The 17943-nt window shown below is 38.7% G+C and overlaps 1 protein-coding gene across 1 annotated transcript; it reads right to left on the reverse strand.

The window, feature by feature from the left end:
• Window positions 1-1369: 1369 nt before the first annotated feature.
• On the reverse strand, window positions 1370-8615 carry ACTR8 (actin related protein 8; the record flags this gene model as incomplete). The annotated part of the gene is made up of 13 exons (XM_079540346.1): window positions 1370-1513; window positions 2149-2312; window positions 2618-2882; window positions 3299-3439; window positions 3866-3961; window positions 4693-4846; window positions 5177-5309; window positions 6061-6154; window positions 6484-6657; window positions 7548-7652; window positions 7905-8015; window positions 8235-8405; window positions 8499-8615. The coding sequence occupies 13 exons, from the start codon at window positions 8613-8615 to the stop codon at window positions 1370-1372; spliced, it is 1869 nt and encodes a 622-aa protein (XP_079396472.1).
• Between the last annotated feature and the right edge of the window lie 9328 nt (window positions 8616-17943).

Raw genomic sequence — 17943 nt, forward strand, 5'->3', positions numbered from 1 at the left:
AAATCTAGTTCTTCTGGGTTGTCGTGGGTGGGACAAAAACACTATGCTGCCCTCATAAAAGAGAAGCTAGAATATATTTATTGACATGGTATAACGTAATACAATGTAGTGCTTTAACAGTGACTTAAGATTCAAGGTGGCTGGATACACTCCATTATTTACTATGCAGAGGGTAGAGATAAACATAAACATACAGGAGGCCTTCCTATTGAGCCATGAGGTTGAGTGGACCCTTGCTTTCTAATCTCCTTGAACCATGAAGGTAAGGAGCCTAGATGTGGCACTCCTAGTCCCAGGTTTTGTCAGTGGTTTATACCTAAGGGATTACATGCACAGTCAATTTAAGATTGAATCTTAGTGAAGCTAACAAAACCTAAAACAATTAGTCACTTACTGAGGATCTGTATTGGCAAGGGAGCTTGACATCAGAGTGTAAGGGACATATCTCTGTGCAGCTGTAACCTCAAGAGGTGCTCCTGCTCAAGGGAGAGATCCTGTCATGCAGCCAGCTGCTGTGCAGGAGAGCTCAAAGGGGCTCTTGGGCTGCTCACCATTTACGGAGTAAGATTGACTCATAGTCATAAATTGCTTTTTAGGTGCATGCTCAATTGTTTTTCAGCTGCTGAACCAGCTGTCTGCTAATCAGGCTTATTTGTCCTTCTGTGCAAGGCCAGGTTGAAAGATGGGGCTGAGGGAAGGAAGGTGAGGGGGCGGAATTGGGGACACACATTTTATATTATTACTTTTGAATAGGGACAAGGTAAATACCAAGGATAATGAAAAGCTAATAATTTTTTAATGATAAGAACAAGCAAGAAAAAAATACTTAAGTTGAAAATGATGTTTCTCCACTGAATTTACTATAGCAACTACAATAGCAACTGAAGTTTAGGTTCTCCCTTCTGTGGTTTCCACAATAATGGCTTGTACAACAATTCCATCTTCTGGTAACAGTAGCACAGGAATTGTAATAAGACATTAATCCCACAGGTTGCAGTCTTCCCAGTCTTGGCTTAATATCTACCATTTCAGCATTTGATACCTCATATTCCCACACCGTGTAACTTTAATGTGGGTATATACATATGTATCTCCTATGTGATATAGAGAATCTGGAGATGGAGGTACACAATTCAATGCATACAACTGAAAATAGAATCGAGTATAGCAATACTGAAGTAATATGGACTCTATAAGATTTTTGCACTGCTACTGGAAAAATCTCAGTTCAATTTAATTTTATTAAATTGAATATCAGCAGAAGATCAGTAGATTTTTTTTCCAGTGCCTTGGAAAAACAAACCAAAAAAAACACAAACAGTGGCATTTGAGGGAACTGAATTTTTAATTAACTGTGTAAACACATCATTTACCACACAAATGCAGCTCGCTCTCGTAACATTCTGACACCAAAACGCTGCCATTCTCGCTGATATATCCACAGCTCCTGAGTTGTGTCAAGACAGGCCAACACAGCACCTCCTTTCCATGCAATTAAGCGGGGATCCATATCCTAAATCCAAAAACAGGATTATACACAGTACGAGTCTGATTCTCAAACCTTGCATTCTATTTATTCCAACGTTATTCATCTTGGAATCTTGGGGGTGAGAGCAAGAGAAAAAACTTTGAAAATTATGTAAGAGAAACTTTTTCATGATAAAGAGGTAAAAACATGGAAAAACTATCTAGGGTTTTTGAGGAAGTCAATTTTTTTAATTTGATTTACATATGACTTTTAGGCATGCCCATGAAAATCTTGCCCTCAGCAAGCAGGCTGAAGGCTCTGAAAAATATGCACACTTGGATTTTTAGAGATTAAAACCAAATTAAAATTGCTTACTTATGTCATACTTTATTTTACATTGCTAATCAAAAATCAAACCAAAACAAAAAAACTGTTTTTTCAGCAAGGAATTGCGTTAACTTCAGGGACCCACACAGACACTTTGGAAATATGGCCTTTACATTCATGATCAATATCAGTAATGGTCTTGCTTTACCTCTAATTACCTAAATCTCATATGTAGAAATCTTCTTATGTAGAAATACAACTAATCTGTGGTTTTGAGAGAATATATTTTATATAATCTTCTGAAGAACTCGACTGTGGTTGATTAACCATTTAGCTATCAGTTAATGGTATACCTTAGGTCTTGTGATGACTTCAACGTTCTCAACTACTCTTCTAAAAGAAGGGGGCATTTTGTTGAGAATTCGGTGTTGAAGGAACTCTTGAGCTTTATGAAACATAAGGCCTCCTCCCACCACTAAGATGGAGCTGTACATCTTCTTTTTTGTATCATCAGAGGCTGGAATGAATGGATGCATATAGAAATATATATTTTTAGTAGTTAGTGATTCTATTATAAAGAACTTAGTGCAAGTCAAATCAAATAGAAACTGAGAACTGCTTACTTTGAAAACTTTCCTGCTTCTTGGAGCTTCAAAAACAAGCTCAAGAAATCTAAAAATAAGTTGTAAAAAGGAATAGTGCAGGTACCTCTAGAGCTGGTAAAATTAAGGGATATACGTGTTACTTTCCTAGAATATAGTAGTTAACATAAATCCGCACTGACAAGCATATTTCTCAGAATCATAATAACGTAATCCTTACCACAGCAATCAATACTATGAAGAATGGCTTTGTCAAGGCCTAAAGCTTTGCCTTCAAATTGAGAAACAACTGTTTTTCTGGACGCGTGTGCAGTTAAAGGTTCCTCTGAATCATTTCCAGGTATCATACAGTCACTTTGGGAGGATCCCAGTTCAACTTCTTGGGGGTACATCCTCTCTGAAATATCCGTAACTTGGCCTTTCATTTCTCCCTCAAAGGTACCAGGCTTTGACATGGATTTTCTATCAGCTGTAGCTTTTGAAGACTTAAAAATAAGGAAATAGTTTAACAGTCAATTTATGAAAAATAGAAAAAGCAGATTACAGAACAATACAATGGCTAAACATCACCTCTTTACCTTTCTGCACAGAAAGGCTAAAGGTTACATTACTACTTCGTATCAGTTTTATTTTGATTCTCACTTTCAAAGAGAGGGTTTTACTTTCAGATGTACCAATACATCAGATGTATCAATGCCATTAACATGAAGATCCTTCAGACTGAAAATACACAGTTTAGATTAAGATCTTTTCTAGATACCTATAATTCCTTAGAGTTCTTTTATGCTGTTGACCCAGATAATGAATTTCAGTCTCTGAGATGAGGTAATGAGTCCTTATTTTATTCCTGAATGAAATAATACTTTGTGGGGGAAAGAAAAACAAACAAGCATTCACACACCTGCTCCTGCTTACTTTGTGTGGCTAGCAGATAATGCTCATCATGAGGATCCTCAGGGTCCCCTTGTGATCGGTGTTGCAAAATTGTCATCTTTTGTCCAACAATTCCAAAAGTTGCTGGATAAAACAGAGCCATTGGAGCCTGAAAAAATTGAGAGATTTGGCATTTTATTATGTGTATTTTTACTAATTGGAATTTATTATAGAGAAGAAAAACCTTGTTCTATCTTAGTTTTTTTGCAATTCAAAATGTCTTTTTTTTCCAACAGATTCGTAAAAGTTTTACATATGTTTTAAAACTTATATGCTTGTACACAGACTTCACAGATTCTAGCAATGTGTCATGTACAATGAACTTAAATGTTGTTACAAAATGAAAAACTTGCACAATTCCTTGCAGTTGAGGGATAAGCATTGAAACATTCAATTGAAGTGACAATCAAAAGTTATTAGAAGTGTTGTGCATCTCCTTCTGCCTCATTAGATACAATCATGCACAATGCAGTTCATTTTAATGCCATCACCAAGCATATTACAATGTACTACTTGTTCATTTAATGAACATCACCTGTAACTTTTCATCCCCTAATCGGAACTGGTATAATAGAGCTGGAGAATCTGGATGCCGAATTTGGAACTCGTGATCTTGCAACCCAGAAATATCCTGCAGTCAAAAAAAAAAAAAGTATTAAAAATAAATATTTTTACATACCTCTATCAGTATGTGTAACTTAAATTCTGCATAACTTAAACTGGACAATAACAAAAAGTAACAAAACTCTTCAGCCTCGGAATTTCACTTATCTATTCTTCAACTCCTTTAAAAATCTTTTTATTCTAGCAAGATTTGCCAAAACAGCTTTCTACCTGTTTAAGCCTCTATAATGAGAGTTTGTGCAGAAGACAAGACCCTGCGGCAGAGCTTGCAAAACAAGCTGAAAAATAGCAAGTATGCAAGTGCTATCAGCTTCTTTGAGTAATATGAACAAATAAATGTCCTTTCTAAGAGCTGGGATCCCTTTCAGCTAGAAGATCAACAAAATAAGTTTCAAATACTTCAACTCTAAAGCTTCTCCAGTCCTGCCAGCATTCTACTGAATGAAGCATTTGGTTTTCTATGCCCATTAAACCTGTTTCCTACAGCTCTCCTGTACCTAATAATTAAAAATACATTATTTAGGACTATTAGTTAATTATTCTATATTAAAAATAAAATACACATGTTGTGCAAACACAACGTTTCAAGGAATAAATCCTGCATCTTCTGAACTGTTCCCCATGTTCTGATTATTTTATACACTTTTTAATTTGCAAGCAATTGTAGGTTCCCATAAAGCTTCCCCAAAGCAGCATTCTATAGAGGTAAATAGGAGAATACATCACTTTGCTTCTCACCTGGTCTAGGTGACAAAATGTCTCTTTTAGGTGCTGAAGCAGAAGGCAATCCAACTTATTAGTTAACTGACAGTCTCTGTACGGAAACCCTGCTCGTTGCATAAGCCAGTAAAAACACCTTGACACATCAGATCCTCCATATGCAAGGCAGAGCCTAAAGCATAAAAAAAAAAGATTACTATTTTCTAAACTGCTATACCTACTACTGTGGTATACATAGGAATACAAACAATGTTTTAGATGCACTGTGATCGTGACTTCCAAACAGTCTGTACAGCACAGTATCAGTTCCACTGCTTTCTTCTTTTAGACATGTCATTTCTTTAAGGCTCATATTGTAACATAATGATCCTGTTGAAGAGCTCATAATAAAAACAAAATCCCCAACCCTGTAGATGTAGAAGTATTTTTACTTTTTTTAAAGTCAAGTCTTTGGTAAGTAATTAGGTACATGCTTGTAATAATTCTGCACATGAAGAGATACCTGGTGTTGCGATGGGAAACTCCATCTTCCACACAGCAAACACTTGTCTTCTGATCTCCCACGTCTACTATACACGCACTGCCTAAACCACTTCCAAATGTAGCACAGACAGACTCCTGGTGCACCACAATTCCTAGCAACATGAAGAAAAAAGTTTATATTCAATTTATACCAAGCTCCAGAGCTGTGTTTCTGATGCTCAAATGACATCATAATGTCTTTTAAAACCTGCTAATAGCTTCGACACACTGGAATGCTCTGTATTAAATTAAGATGGGTTGTATAGGCCCTTGGAGTTCTGAGAAAAGCTACTAGAAAAATGGAAGCCTACATTTGTGCATTCCTATCTTGTAAGAGTTAGGATACTGTTGCCAGTTTATTTTTGTAGCTTGTATTCAAGCTCTTTGTTTCCAGATGCATGTGAAGCATTTTCCTATTTTTTTTCTTCCTAGTTTTTAATCACGTATCACTACAATTAGTATTTTAAACAGGATCTTTAAATAGTTACAAAACAAGGTCCAATTTCACCCTGTTTTCCTTTCAATTCACTCTTATCTTTGTTAACAGAGTACATTCATATTTATATCACAAGCCCATACTTAAAGTTCAGAAATAGTAGATATTTCTGTCTCCTTCCAGCCGAAAAAATAAAATAACAAAATTGTTTCAATGCTAGCCAACCATTTCTCCCCTCTAAAAGAGGAAACAGTTACGTGAACATCAAAAGATGAAAGCTGAGAGGCTCAGTCAAGCTGAAACCAGCCTGTAAAAATGTTCCTTAAAGCAAAAAAAAAAAAAACCAAACAAAACCACCACCAACAACAAAAAACCACCAACGTCTTTATGCTATTAATCACTCAATGCTTGCTTACATATGGTTTTACCTGAGAAGCCCATCTTCATTAGGATCATATTCACTAGCTCTTTCACATGTTGTTTATTGTAGATGTCTGGAATTAGTAAAATGCACCTGTAGTACTGAAGGTAAGAATGAAAAATTAAAGTCAGCTCTCAAATAAACTGTCTCTTTACATGATTGAATACCTGTTTCGAAGAAAGAAGGGATCACATGCAAGATGCTACAAGAAGCAACATTATTTTTAATAATTTCAAAAATTATTCAGTGAGTAGCAAGTTAACAGCAGACAGGTCATTAATGAAGTCCTAGGAACCACATATACCACTGCTAAAATTTATTTGTTAAGACAAACACCATTAAGAGCCTACCAGTACAAGCAGGGTGCTTTTTGTTAATGACAGCATTTACAGAATAGGATACAGCCCTCATAAACTTGTTCATAGCTCACCTTTAGATCTTTCAGTGGTATTTCCAGGTACTTTTGTATTGCATGTGACCATATAACTTCAAGATCTGCTAATACTGCAGTGAGGGAGCCGCCAGGTCCTGGGTGTAGATTCAGCTGCCCTCTTCTAATTGGCCAATGTATATTATAAGAATCTAATGGATTAACATACAATGCCTGAAAATAAGAAATGAAGTTATTTCCCTCCCAATATTTATAATAAATAATAGAAAAATATTTCAGAAACTGACAGAACTTCCTGTACAGCAGCAGTGAGAGCAATGGGATGGCAATATGGTGTCTTTCTTTTTAGCAGGGCTGTATTGTCTTAAAACATTCTGTACATGGTTTAAATTATTTGAATTTTCAAATCCGTGGATATAGAAGATGTAAACACTTAGATAGGAAAGGACCTTCTAGATCATTAAGTACATAAAAGTGTCTTTTTTTTTTGTTATCTCACTAATAGCTAAATTAATGTAAAAACTCTTGAAAACTCATGAATACCTAATTAGTCAACAGTAATTCCATGCACTGATCCTTTTTTCTCAGTTTCCTTCCATGCATCTGATTTATACCACGTAGGTAAAGTTCTCACCTGCAGTAATGGCCACTTACAGCAACAGTGAATCTACCCCACTGCTTCTACTATTAGAATAAAGACTTAAGAATATTCAGACATATCTTTTAACTTACCCTTGAAAATTACACTGCATGAATCTTTGAAAGAAATACAGTTTTCCCTGCTGTTTAAAATACCTGTTCTAGTACTAAATGTGGACGTTGGTGGCCCTGCCTGTGGCAGTGGGGGTTGGAGATTCACAATTCTTGAGATCCCTTCCAACCCAGGCCATTCTGTGATTCTGTGAAATAGATATATATTTCTAGCTAGGCAAGTGAGGAAAACTGTCTGGTCTTCTTGAATGATAACATTCACTTAGTCCCAAGTAGAGCTGCTCAAGTTCTGTTTGATTAAACTTAGTCTAAATTGAGTTCAAATTGCTCTTCAATACAGTTATATTAAAGGATAACAATAAGCCTCATTTCAGGTAGGAAATAAATCTTACCTCCTCTCCTACCAAAAACTCAGGATGATTAGAGGTGTTTGTCCACTTGGCCCCAGAGCTGTGATCTAAAATAGCTGGCCGCATCTGTCTGTTGTATGACCTGGCCTGAGATGTAATCAAATCAAACACTGTTTTTACCAGGCACTTTTTGTGCATGGAAGCAACAAACAAACAGACAACCCCCAGCAATCCACGCTGAAAATCCATTTTAAACCTTCATCTTCTTAGATCTTTGGAGGTAAGGGACACAATAACACTATTCATATATACTTTATACAGAATATTTTTTCTTATGCGTTAAAGCATAGCATTATACCACATGAGAACACAAACTATTACAATTTTAAGAGGAGTTACCTGGTCAGGTGACACTGGGATACGTCTGGCACCATTTGACATCTTTTTGGACCATATTGCTTGGTCCACCATTTTTAGGCCATTTTGTCTCTGCTCTGTACTTTCAGGTTTCTAAGCAACAGAAATAGCACATATCATAAACACTTGCCGCGCAGCCTGAAAACTGGTAATACTGAATTAAATTAGACTGCGAACTCATTGCTGAGGTTACTAGACCGCGGGACGGAGGGAAGGTTTGTGCATCGGAGGTCCCAGCGGCTCCGTGCCAAGCTATCTAAAGCCGCAACCCGAACAGCGCTCGGCCGGCCGGGGCGCCGCGGTGCAGCTTACATTGAGGCCGTCCCGCAGCAGCCAGCTGTCCCGGTACGCCGCCTGGCCCTGCTGCTTGTGCCGCCGAGCGATGACGTGAGGGATGCCCACGGGCAGCGTGTCCGTGGCCCTCCCGAGTCGTAGGGTCGTGGAGCCGGGGTGGATCACCACGATGAAGTTGCTCTGGATTTGCTGCAAGCACAAAACGCGAGCGGTGGGCGCCCGCCCCGCGGCGCTGCCCTCCCGTCCCCCGCCGGGCCTTTAAAAGGGGCGGCGCGGCCTCACCTCCTGCAGGGACTCGGGCACGGCGGCGGGGACGATGGGCCGCTTGCCGCCGCGCTGCTCTCGCTCGCGCTCCTTGTCCTTGCCGTTCTCCGTCTCGCCTTTCTCCGCCTGGGTCATTTTCCCGGCCCGCCTGGCGCCTCCAAGCTGGGCCCGGCGGCGGCACGGGGCGGAACGGGCGGGAGCACGGGAGGCACCGCCCCCCGGACAGCTCGGCTGGTACCGCGGGGCGGGCGGGGTTCGAGCTTCTCTACGGGCGGCAGGCGGAAGCCGACGCGTTCATGAATCCGCTGGTAACAAAGGGACGTTGCTGGAGGCGATAGTCAGCTGCTGGAGGCTGTTAGAAAAACCGGGTAAAAAACTGAAAGTGGCACTTCGTAGAAGTTAGCTCCGTCTGGGTTCTGCTTGGCGGAACCAGCCAGCTCCCATGGACCAAACAGAGCCCGGAACAACGATTTAAAGTCGCAGCCCATGCAGAAAAGCAGTGACAGGGAAGAAAATGACTTGTGTGTTAGTGCTCAGTGTTACCGAGCAGCTTTTCTTCCTGTAATGAAAATGAAACCTCATTTTATTGGAAGTGTCCTATTTGCACAGAATATGCATGTGTGTTGAGAACAGAAGAAAGTTGTTTCATGAGTGCTTATGAAGTGGGAATGTTATAGAACCCACAATCGGGCTTTAAGGAAATGAGACTTTTAAAATGGAAGGACCGTTTAAAACAAACAAACAAACAAAACCTAAAAATGCATTTTACAAGTGTTTTTAGCACATCATTAATATTATAAAAACACAGCAAGAACCAGTAAAGGTTCGTTAAAACCTTGAAGGAAGCACTGCTTTAAGTGATTTTTGAGTGATCTTTGGTGTCGTGTGTAAGTATTACATATTGTTCCTCATCTGAGCAGAAAGGTGCTCACTGTGCTTTGAGTAGAACTTTTTGGTTGTCTAAAAATTAAGAGCCAGCCTTCTGACAAGCCATATATAATTTATTTTGCAACTACAGTAAAATGTTCAGAAACTATACAAAGACTTTAGACAGACAGTAAACATGTATTTAATAACGCTGCACTTCAGTTATACTGGATCCTTGAAGGATTTTCCAGTACAACTTCATTAATCTGCTTATATTGCAGAACAGTTCTTAGTTAGACACGCACATTCACAACGTCCAAACTCATTTGGTCCACCACTGAACTCTCTTCCCTTTCTTCTTGCAAACATGCATGCTCCTTTGCCTGCCTCTTACAGCAGGCATTTACCTAGAAAGACAAAATAATTGCATCATGTTTAAAAACAAGGTCTTCCTTTGCAAGATATAAGTAACCATCTTAAAATAAAACTGATTTTAATTTAGCTAAATGAGACCTGCCAAAAGCTTGGAATTCTCATCCAGAGCAGATTACACACCGTCATTTTCCCCCTAAAGCTCTCCCCACTGTCTCTGCTTGCTTCATGGCTAGTTCAAAAAGAAAAAAAACTAATCCAAATGAAAAAAATACATATATATGAAGAGGCATTTATTCCTTTTTTCCTGAGGACACTGAAATATAAGTGTGCAATGGTTGGTTTTGAGTATGAAGTTTTTGCCACAAGACTCACTGTATTACCAACTGCATGCGCATTTTCCTTTCAACTTTTATTTCAATAATGAATAATAATTCATGAAAAGAGCAGCTTACTTAAGTCTTAAAGTAAGTTAAACCATATATACATTCAGTTAGATGAAAATCCCATCATTTTAACAGAACAGAATTCATATTTTCAATTACAGTTATTATGCAGTAGCAAGAAATGTAACGTTAGGCTTTTGAAAGGTTTTTCCTCCCTTTTTAAGCAATTCTGATTTATGCTATATTACAATTCGAGATGTGCACAGCTATAGCACTGTCAGTGGAAAAAGTATTTTAGTAGCAGATTTTTTTTAACAACTTTTTCTTCTTTCCATTTTTAGGAATCCCCCTTAAAGAAAAAATATCATCTGTAATATGATAACAATTAGAAAAAAAACAAAGTTTCAGTTATTACTGATCTGGATGGGACTTAATATTAGCAAACAAAAAAAGACTGAGTGCTAAATCATTTTTTATCAGCTATGTTCAAATATCTGTTTTATGCTTTGTATACTAATTTCTATGTAATTACAATTAGAATCTCATCACTTCTGAGCCAAAACTTCATACTACACTACTTCACACACACTTTTTTTTCTGTTAGTGAAATATCTATCCACTTCTATTGTTCCTGTCTTGGTAACATTTGTAAAAGCAGGTGCAGCAGAAATGCTAAATCATGGCTTTAAGCAGTGATTGAGCACCTGGTGGGAAGGCAGGGCCAACCCAGGTGAGCTCAGGTGTATGCAATGCAATTGAAGGGTGTATGCAACCTCATTTAAAGGTTGGCAGTGCAGGCAAGGATATCTTGCTGGAGATCCCTACTTACCTGAGACCTTTCAAGTGTAAGTGATTTTTTTTTTCTTTGCTTCTATGTGTACAGCTGTTGTATATGAGCACGCCCTCACTGGCTGCAGTCTAGGACTTTGCTACTCTGCTATTATTGCTGTGTTTTCCATCGCATTACAGCTTTACAGTAGGATAATGCTCAATAATAACTCAATTCTACCTTGAACTCTATTATTGCTGTTATCTCTAGGAGTTGAAAAATAATAATTAAAAAAAAAAAATTAAAATACCACCTAAACCAGGATTGAGGAGATAGGGAATTACCTTCCTCATCCACCTCCAGCCATTGGTGGTGGACTAGGGCCTCCACCCCAGTGATTTATTCTTCCCATTCTTCGGCGAGGATTTCCTGGAGGCCTATAGAAAAAGCAAGAAAGGCAAAATCTATTTATAGGCATTCTGTTAATTTAGAAATATAAAAACACTGTATCTAAACTACAGCAATTTGATTGATAAAGCCTTTAGAAAGTTGTTTGGTTTGATGTGAAAATTTTTTAGTTGCCAGTAACTGATGCTTTTATGCAGCTTTGTAAAAAGGTAAGGCTGTCCATTAGGAACAAAGAAACACAGTAGTTGCAATGTCTATATCCACATAATAAAGTGTTTTGTCTAAAATATATAGACAAATCTAACACAAAGTGACTTTTTCATGCAAATCTAACACTTAATATCAGCAAGGCTAACCAAACAAGAATTTTAAAGACAAGCATCTATTATGCAGCCCTAAAAAATTGTATCAGACTGTACTGCTACTCTAGCTATTCTATTCAAAACTCTGTATTATTATCAACAAGTTTCATACAAAATGCTGCAGAAAAACACCAAACATTTTAGTCCTCTCACATGACCTGATTTGATGCAAATTGTGACTATGATCATGATCACAGTACGACATTTTTCAGGGGCAGTGAAAAAAAGGTAAACAAAACTACTGAGAATATGAAAAATACCCTCTTCCATCGCTTTGTCCTAAGTAGGTGGAGGATGTGTAGCCTCTTCTCCTCAAATCTGGTTGAATAATGCTCTGGAAGCTGAAAAAACAAAAACAAGAGTAGTTATGTTCAATGGATGGCGAAACATAGCTTATAGACTTTGGGACTGCAAGGTAAGAGGTGGGCTAAAAAACCAGTAGTGTTAGGAGTGAATAGTATCTTGTCAAGGTTATTGTTATTTAATCTTCGTAATTTTTCTTCTATGCAGAATTATAAAATTGCAACACAGTCCCAAGTAACAGTACAGCTCAAAGAAACCAAATTGTCAAGTATTTAAAACTGAACATTATTCTTGTGCTAAATAAAGTGCAGGCAATATAACTGTAACTAAGATAATGAAGGCCTGTTGAAGACATCAAAATAACTGATTCTTTAGCTTCTGGGGCATGCATATAAGACTACTGCTATGTGAGTATTGTTATGCAGCAAGAAACCATTTTGAGTAGTAGAAATCCACCAAATAATACTTCAGTTTGATCAGCCGTTAGAATCTTAACAAAAATGCACACAGTTTTTCTTTTTGCACTACTGAAATGGAAGAACTGCCAGTTCTTTAGTATCGGTTTTCATATACTTTGTATTAAATATGTGCATCAAGTGCCTCATAATTGAGACCATGTAACAATATTAAAACATTGACAGATGTTTTCCAGTCCCTTGTCAGTGGTAGTCAGCAGTAGAATAATGGGCATGAACTGGAACATAGGAAGTTCCATATTAATGCAAGGAAGAGTGATGGAGCACTGCAACAGGTGAAGTTGTGGATTCTCCTCTGGAGATATTCGAAACCTGTGCAACCTGCTGTAGGGAACCTGCTTTAGCAGAAGGGTTGGACTTGAGGGGCTCTAGGGGTCCCTTCCAGCCCCTACAACTCTGTGTGAATAGTACCTATGGAATGCTACAAATAAATCCAGCATCTTTGTGGTACTGCACTACCGATAGCACTTATCAGCATCAACATATGACAAGTTTAAAATAAAGTTCATCAAAAGAATAGTTTTTTTTTTTTTTACTTACAACATAACTACAAAGTCTGCTATCGACCAGAAGAAATCTGTTATGGATGAGAAGCTCCAAGGAGCCCGGCTCCGGTTATCCAAAACTTGTCCTGTTACGTAGCAAGACAGGAAACATTCAGCACTGTTTATTGAATTACATCACTATGTGACTTGAAATCGTATCCAGACAGGATGGAGGACTACACCCCGCGCCTAAAGGTTTACCTAAGTACGAGCACGCGGTTCTCGGAACAGTTGGAGCGGAGCGTTAGACGCTGCATACGGGCACAAGCGCGCACAAGAACACATACCGAGCACGGAGCAGCGTGTGGGGCTGAGGGAGCAGGGCGGGGACGACGTGTTGTAGAGCCGGAGATGTGCGAAGGGGTCCGCTACAGCTCCGGCCCGCACCCCTCGCCCCACCAATAGAAGCTGCTACCTTAAGGCCGGACCACGGCAGCCACTGCAACGCTACCGCCCTCGCATCGCCCCTTCCCGACAGCCGCCGCTCACCGTTAGATATGTACACCATCGCGGCGCGCTCCTACCGCTGCCCCGTCACCTGCCCCTGCCTACGGCGCGTGCGCGTCTCGCCCGCGCGTGCGCAGAACGGGCGGCCGTGGGCGGCGCGCAGCCGCAGTGCCGGCTCCGCGCTTGAAGCTGACGGGGCCGAAGGGAACGGGGTGGGCGGTGCGGCGGCGCTGGGCGGGACTTGTCTCCCTGGTGCTGCAGCGCACAGCACGCCTTGAGGGCGGTTCTTCAGCTGCCTCGTGGCGGGCCGGGGCGTTGTTTCGTCACAGCGAGCTCTTCTGCTAGTGGTTGTAAGCAGCTGAGAAAGAAAAGTATCTGTAGAAACGTGCATAAAATAAAAGATTTGTGGCTGAGACAAGATTTAGCTAATCCACCGTTCAACAATTGGGAAAAACGGAAGGGTTTAGAAAATAGTGGGTGCCTTGTAGTTAAATGTACAAATGCAAGCAGTATGTTGAAATTCTTCAGGGAAAGCATCCAATCCTTTTCTTAATTAGGTATGCTTACAACATACTTTTTTTTTTTTTTTTTTTTTTTTTTTTTTTCCAAATAATAGCAAATTTTCAGCTTAGAAACTGCAGAGCAAAGTAAGAAGGTGTGGAAGAGCAGCAGAAGTTCAGTCACTTCAGCATCGTTTTTCTAGTCTGAGTGAATCCAGATAAATGGAAACATACAAAGCGTGAAAGATGTACTGGTGTACTTTTAATTTATGGAAGGCACTGCATATTTGGTACCATGTGTTAGGGGATATTGTGTAAATACTACGTGTGTGTGGAAAGGGAATACGTTACTTAAAAAAGATATTGTCAAATGATCCTGAAATAACTGTACTAAGGGAAGGTATGCGACAAATGTACACTCATTTGTTTACATGCTAAAACGTGAAAATTACATCATCTTCCTTTTCAGTGATTTTGTTTCTTTTTTCAACAGGTTTTGAAACAACTACTGAATTACCTTATGCTTAGAGAGCTGTTGTTCAAGCTGTAGATACGTTTGCCAAGAAGAGCATGAACACAGGGCTGATGGCAATGGGAACATAGAGGCAATAAATTGTCATAAAGTAGGTATCATAAATTTTACGATGTACTGAGAACATATACAAAAGGACTCTTACCTGTGGAAAAACAAATGTAAGGTCCAAACTTTTCACTGTAGTTTAGACAGAAACACGGTAGCAAACATGAATAAGTAATTATTCCACATGAACTTGTACTCTTTATGCGGTTGATACTGGCCTGCACAAACTCTTCTAACAACATTTTGAACAGCTCATTCCTACTTATTAAGTATTGATTTCAAAAGGAACATGTTAGTCCTGTGGAAAGGAACAATGTATTTTTTGTTTTTCAAATGGCAACAAAACAAGCACAACAACAAAAAAACAAATGGTTATTTTTAAAAGGTTAAATCGCGTGTGAGGTGATCTTGGCTTATTTCACTAACTTACCATCTCAGTGTCATAAATTTAGATAATTGCAATACAAATGTTCTATGTGAAATGTATTTTTGATGAATATAATATAAATCTATTAAATACATTTTTTGAACTCAGATTACTTGTCGTTGTGTATTCCTAGTGTAAATAAATTTTGTCAGCATATCCGGGTAATTAAGAGTGATAAAAATAAGTTGCCACTACATAAAATGATATGTGAAAATGTAAGCATTTGTAACAGTTTTTAATTGTTCAAATATGCACTAATTTTTTATTTATGTACATCTTTGAGATTTAGACATGAAAATGTGACATTTAAAAGGTACGGTTAAAAATAAATTGTAGCATAGTGTTATTAAGCATGCTACCTGTTGGTCTGTGTTTGGGTCAAGAATGGATTAGAGAATAGGAATGTGAGGAATTGCTTGTGTTTTGGTGCTGCCTATGAAGCATATGGGGACAAAAGCTCAGGTTGAAACTGTTTAATGGTGGCTGCCCTGCCCTCGCCACCTGCTCACAGCAGCTACTCCCTTCCAGGGTGGGCTCTGGGGGATCTTTGTTATGTTACAACTGTTGCCATGCCTCTGATATTTTCTGACCCTCCCTTGTGCTTTCAGTCTGAGTGCCTGGCATTGGGGAGTTCAGAGGACAGCAGCAGCTGCAGCGCACCTGCTCTTGAAACACAGCAGGAGGCATTTTTAAAGTTCTAAACAGAAATAGAAAACTGCCAGATTGCCTTCCTGAACGTGAGTACAGCTGTACAGTGCTGGTTTTTTTGGTGTGGGTGGTGGGTGGTGTGTTGTTTTTTTTTTTTTTTTTTTTTTTTTTTTCTGGCCTGTAGAATCTCTTCTTGTCATGTAATTTAAAAGGAAGCGTGTAATGGAACTGCTGAGTCACGGCCTGAAGCAGTGATTGAACACCTGGTGGGAAGGTGGGGCCAACCCAGGGGAGCTCAGGAGTATGCAATGCAATGCACCTGAGTGACTAGAAGGGATAAAGCAAGGATACACCCCTTTCCAGACTTTATTTAAGGGTTGGCAGTGGAGCTAAGGGTATTTTGTTGGAGATCCTTATGTGCCTGAGGTCTTCTGAAGGTAAGCAGCTGTTTTCCTTTTTTTATTTTGCATCCATAGATGCTCTCTGTGAGTGCAAGTGAGTAAGTTCTCACTTGCTGTGCCCTAGGACATACTACTCCACTGTTACTGCTGTGCTTTCAATTGCATTTCAGTGTTTCAACATGCAAAATTGAAGTTTGAATTACTCACGGAAGAGCTGATTGTTTTGTTGTACTTGCCTTTTGTGTACACAGTTAATGCTTTATGTATTAAAGGAAGAAGGTCTTCTGAACACACGACCAAATTTCAAATGTGGAATGTTACTTGCATCCTTAAAGATGAAATTCGGGTGATATGTCATATTATTCTATTTTATTTAATAGCTTTCATCAGGGTAGATATATGCATCTGTGTATATATTTTGCATGTGCATATGTGAAAGAGCTAAAATTCTGTTTTCCTTAGAACAAAATAACATTGATTTGAAGTCAAAATTTTAAACAGGTTACCTGTTTAGATAAGCTTCAGTTTTGATTAAATGATTAGAAAACTACTTTTTCTAATTTTTTTGTTTGCTTTAGCCAAGTATATCCTTATTTGTACTGTAGGGCTTTAGTTAAAGGGGAAAATAACTCATGTAAATTTCATCTTGAAGATGTGTTTTGCAAAATCAGGAGCTCAAAAATCAGCCAAAATCAGTCAAGAAAACAAACTCCTGATGCTAAGAACTGTTTCCCCCCCACCTGGGTCAGAAGCCAGGTGTTCTAGTGAGAGTGTGTCTGAGATCTGCTTTCATTATCCTACTTGTTAGTATCTGAGTAACAAACATGATGAGGCTTTGGTGTAAGATTAGTATGGTTAGTGGTCTGAAAGCAAATATATTCTGAAGTAATGTCTAAAGATTGCCTTTATGTTTATTTTGCTAATTAGAAAATAGCATATCTATATGTGTAGGAACACGTAACTTTCTGTAATGTCATGTACTTTTCATGGTAATAAAGCCTTGAGCTCTGAGTAATGTGAAATGCTTGGTTTTGAAGTTATTTGAAATTCTAGGAAAAAGCTTCCTTATTCTTCCACCCAGAGGGAACAGTCTGCTACGTGTTGACTGCAGATGTATTCTGTAAGTGGCCAAGCTACATGAGCAGTAGTGAAAAGAACACCCAATTCACTGAGGAACATTGAGAGGTGGTGATACTTCGAATAGCCGTTAGGTGGCAGCGTGTCAAATAACACGAACTGCTTTCTCAAATTACAGAGCAAGTTTTCTACCAAGTTGGTCATAGTGTGTTTGGCTTCCGCCAGTTTGGTAGAAACTTGTCATGCATAAGTGGCAAATTCTTACTAGATTAAGAAATGGTGTAGAATGCATAGATAATGTTGGGAGTTTGTTAGAGGCTCATGTTAGTAGGGTCTTGAGTCAAGCTGGGGAGCTCCTTGTGTATTTATCCTAGACGACAAAGGGAAAGGTACTGTGGAAACAGAGAGTTAAATTTCCTTCTGGATGCATAATTAATTTTTAGTGTAGCTTTTGACATTGAAGATTTTTTGCTTAGTGTAGTGTACTTAAATCATATTTTGGAGTCATATATTATTGTGCTTTTTTTTCCCTTGTTTTATGTCAATTAGATGAGAGAGACCAAGAACTCTATTGTGTGCTTGCAAACTCCTATTTTTGTTGTTACCTATGGCTATTTCAAACAAATGAAAAAATATGAGAGCAGTAGGATGAATGTAGATAGTTAAAAAACAAGGCAACACACAAATAATTACAGAAATATTTTGGGGTCCAAAATGGTAATAACATGCATATTAAAAAACATAAATTAGAAGCGTAATATAGATATGTTTAATATTTTTCTTTTGAAGCGCAGTAGGTAGGAAAAATAAGCATCAGGTAGGTCTTCTGTAAGTAAAACTCATTTCCTCAAGATTATTCAGCAAACAAATGAGAAAGCCTGTAACAGAACTTTTT

Source organism: Tetrao urogallus (genome assembly GCF_951394365.1).
Source record: "Tetrao urogallus genome assembly, chromosome: 10".
NCBI lineage: Eukaryota > Metazoa > Chordata > Aves > Galliformes > Phasianidae > Tetrao > Tetrao urogallus.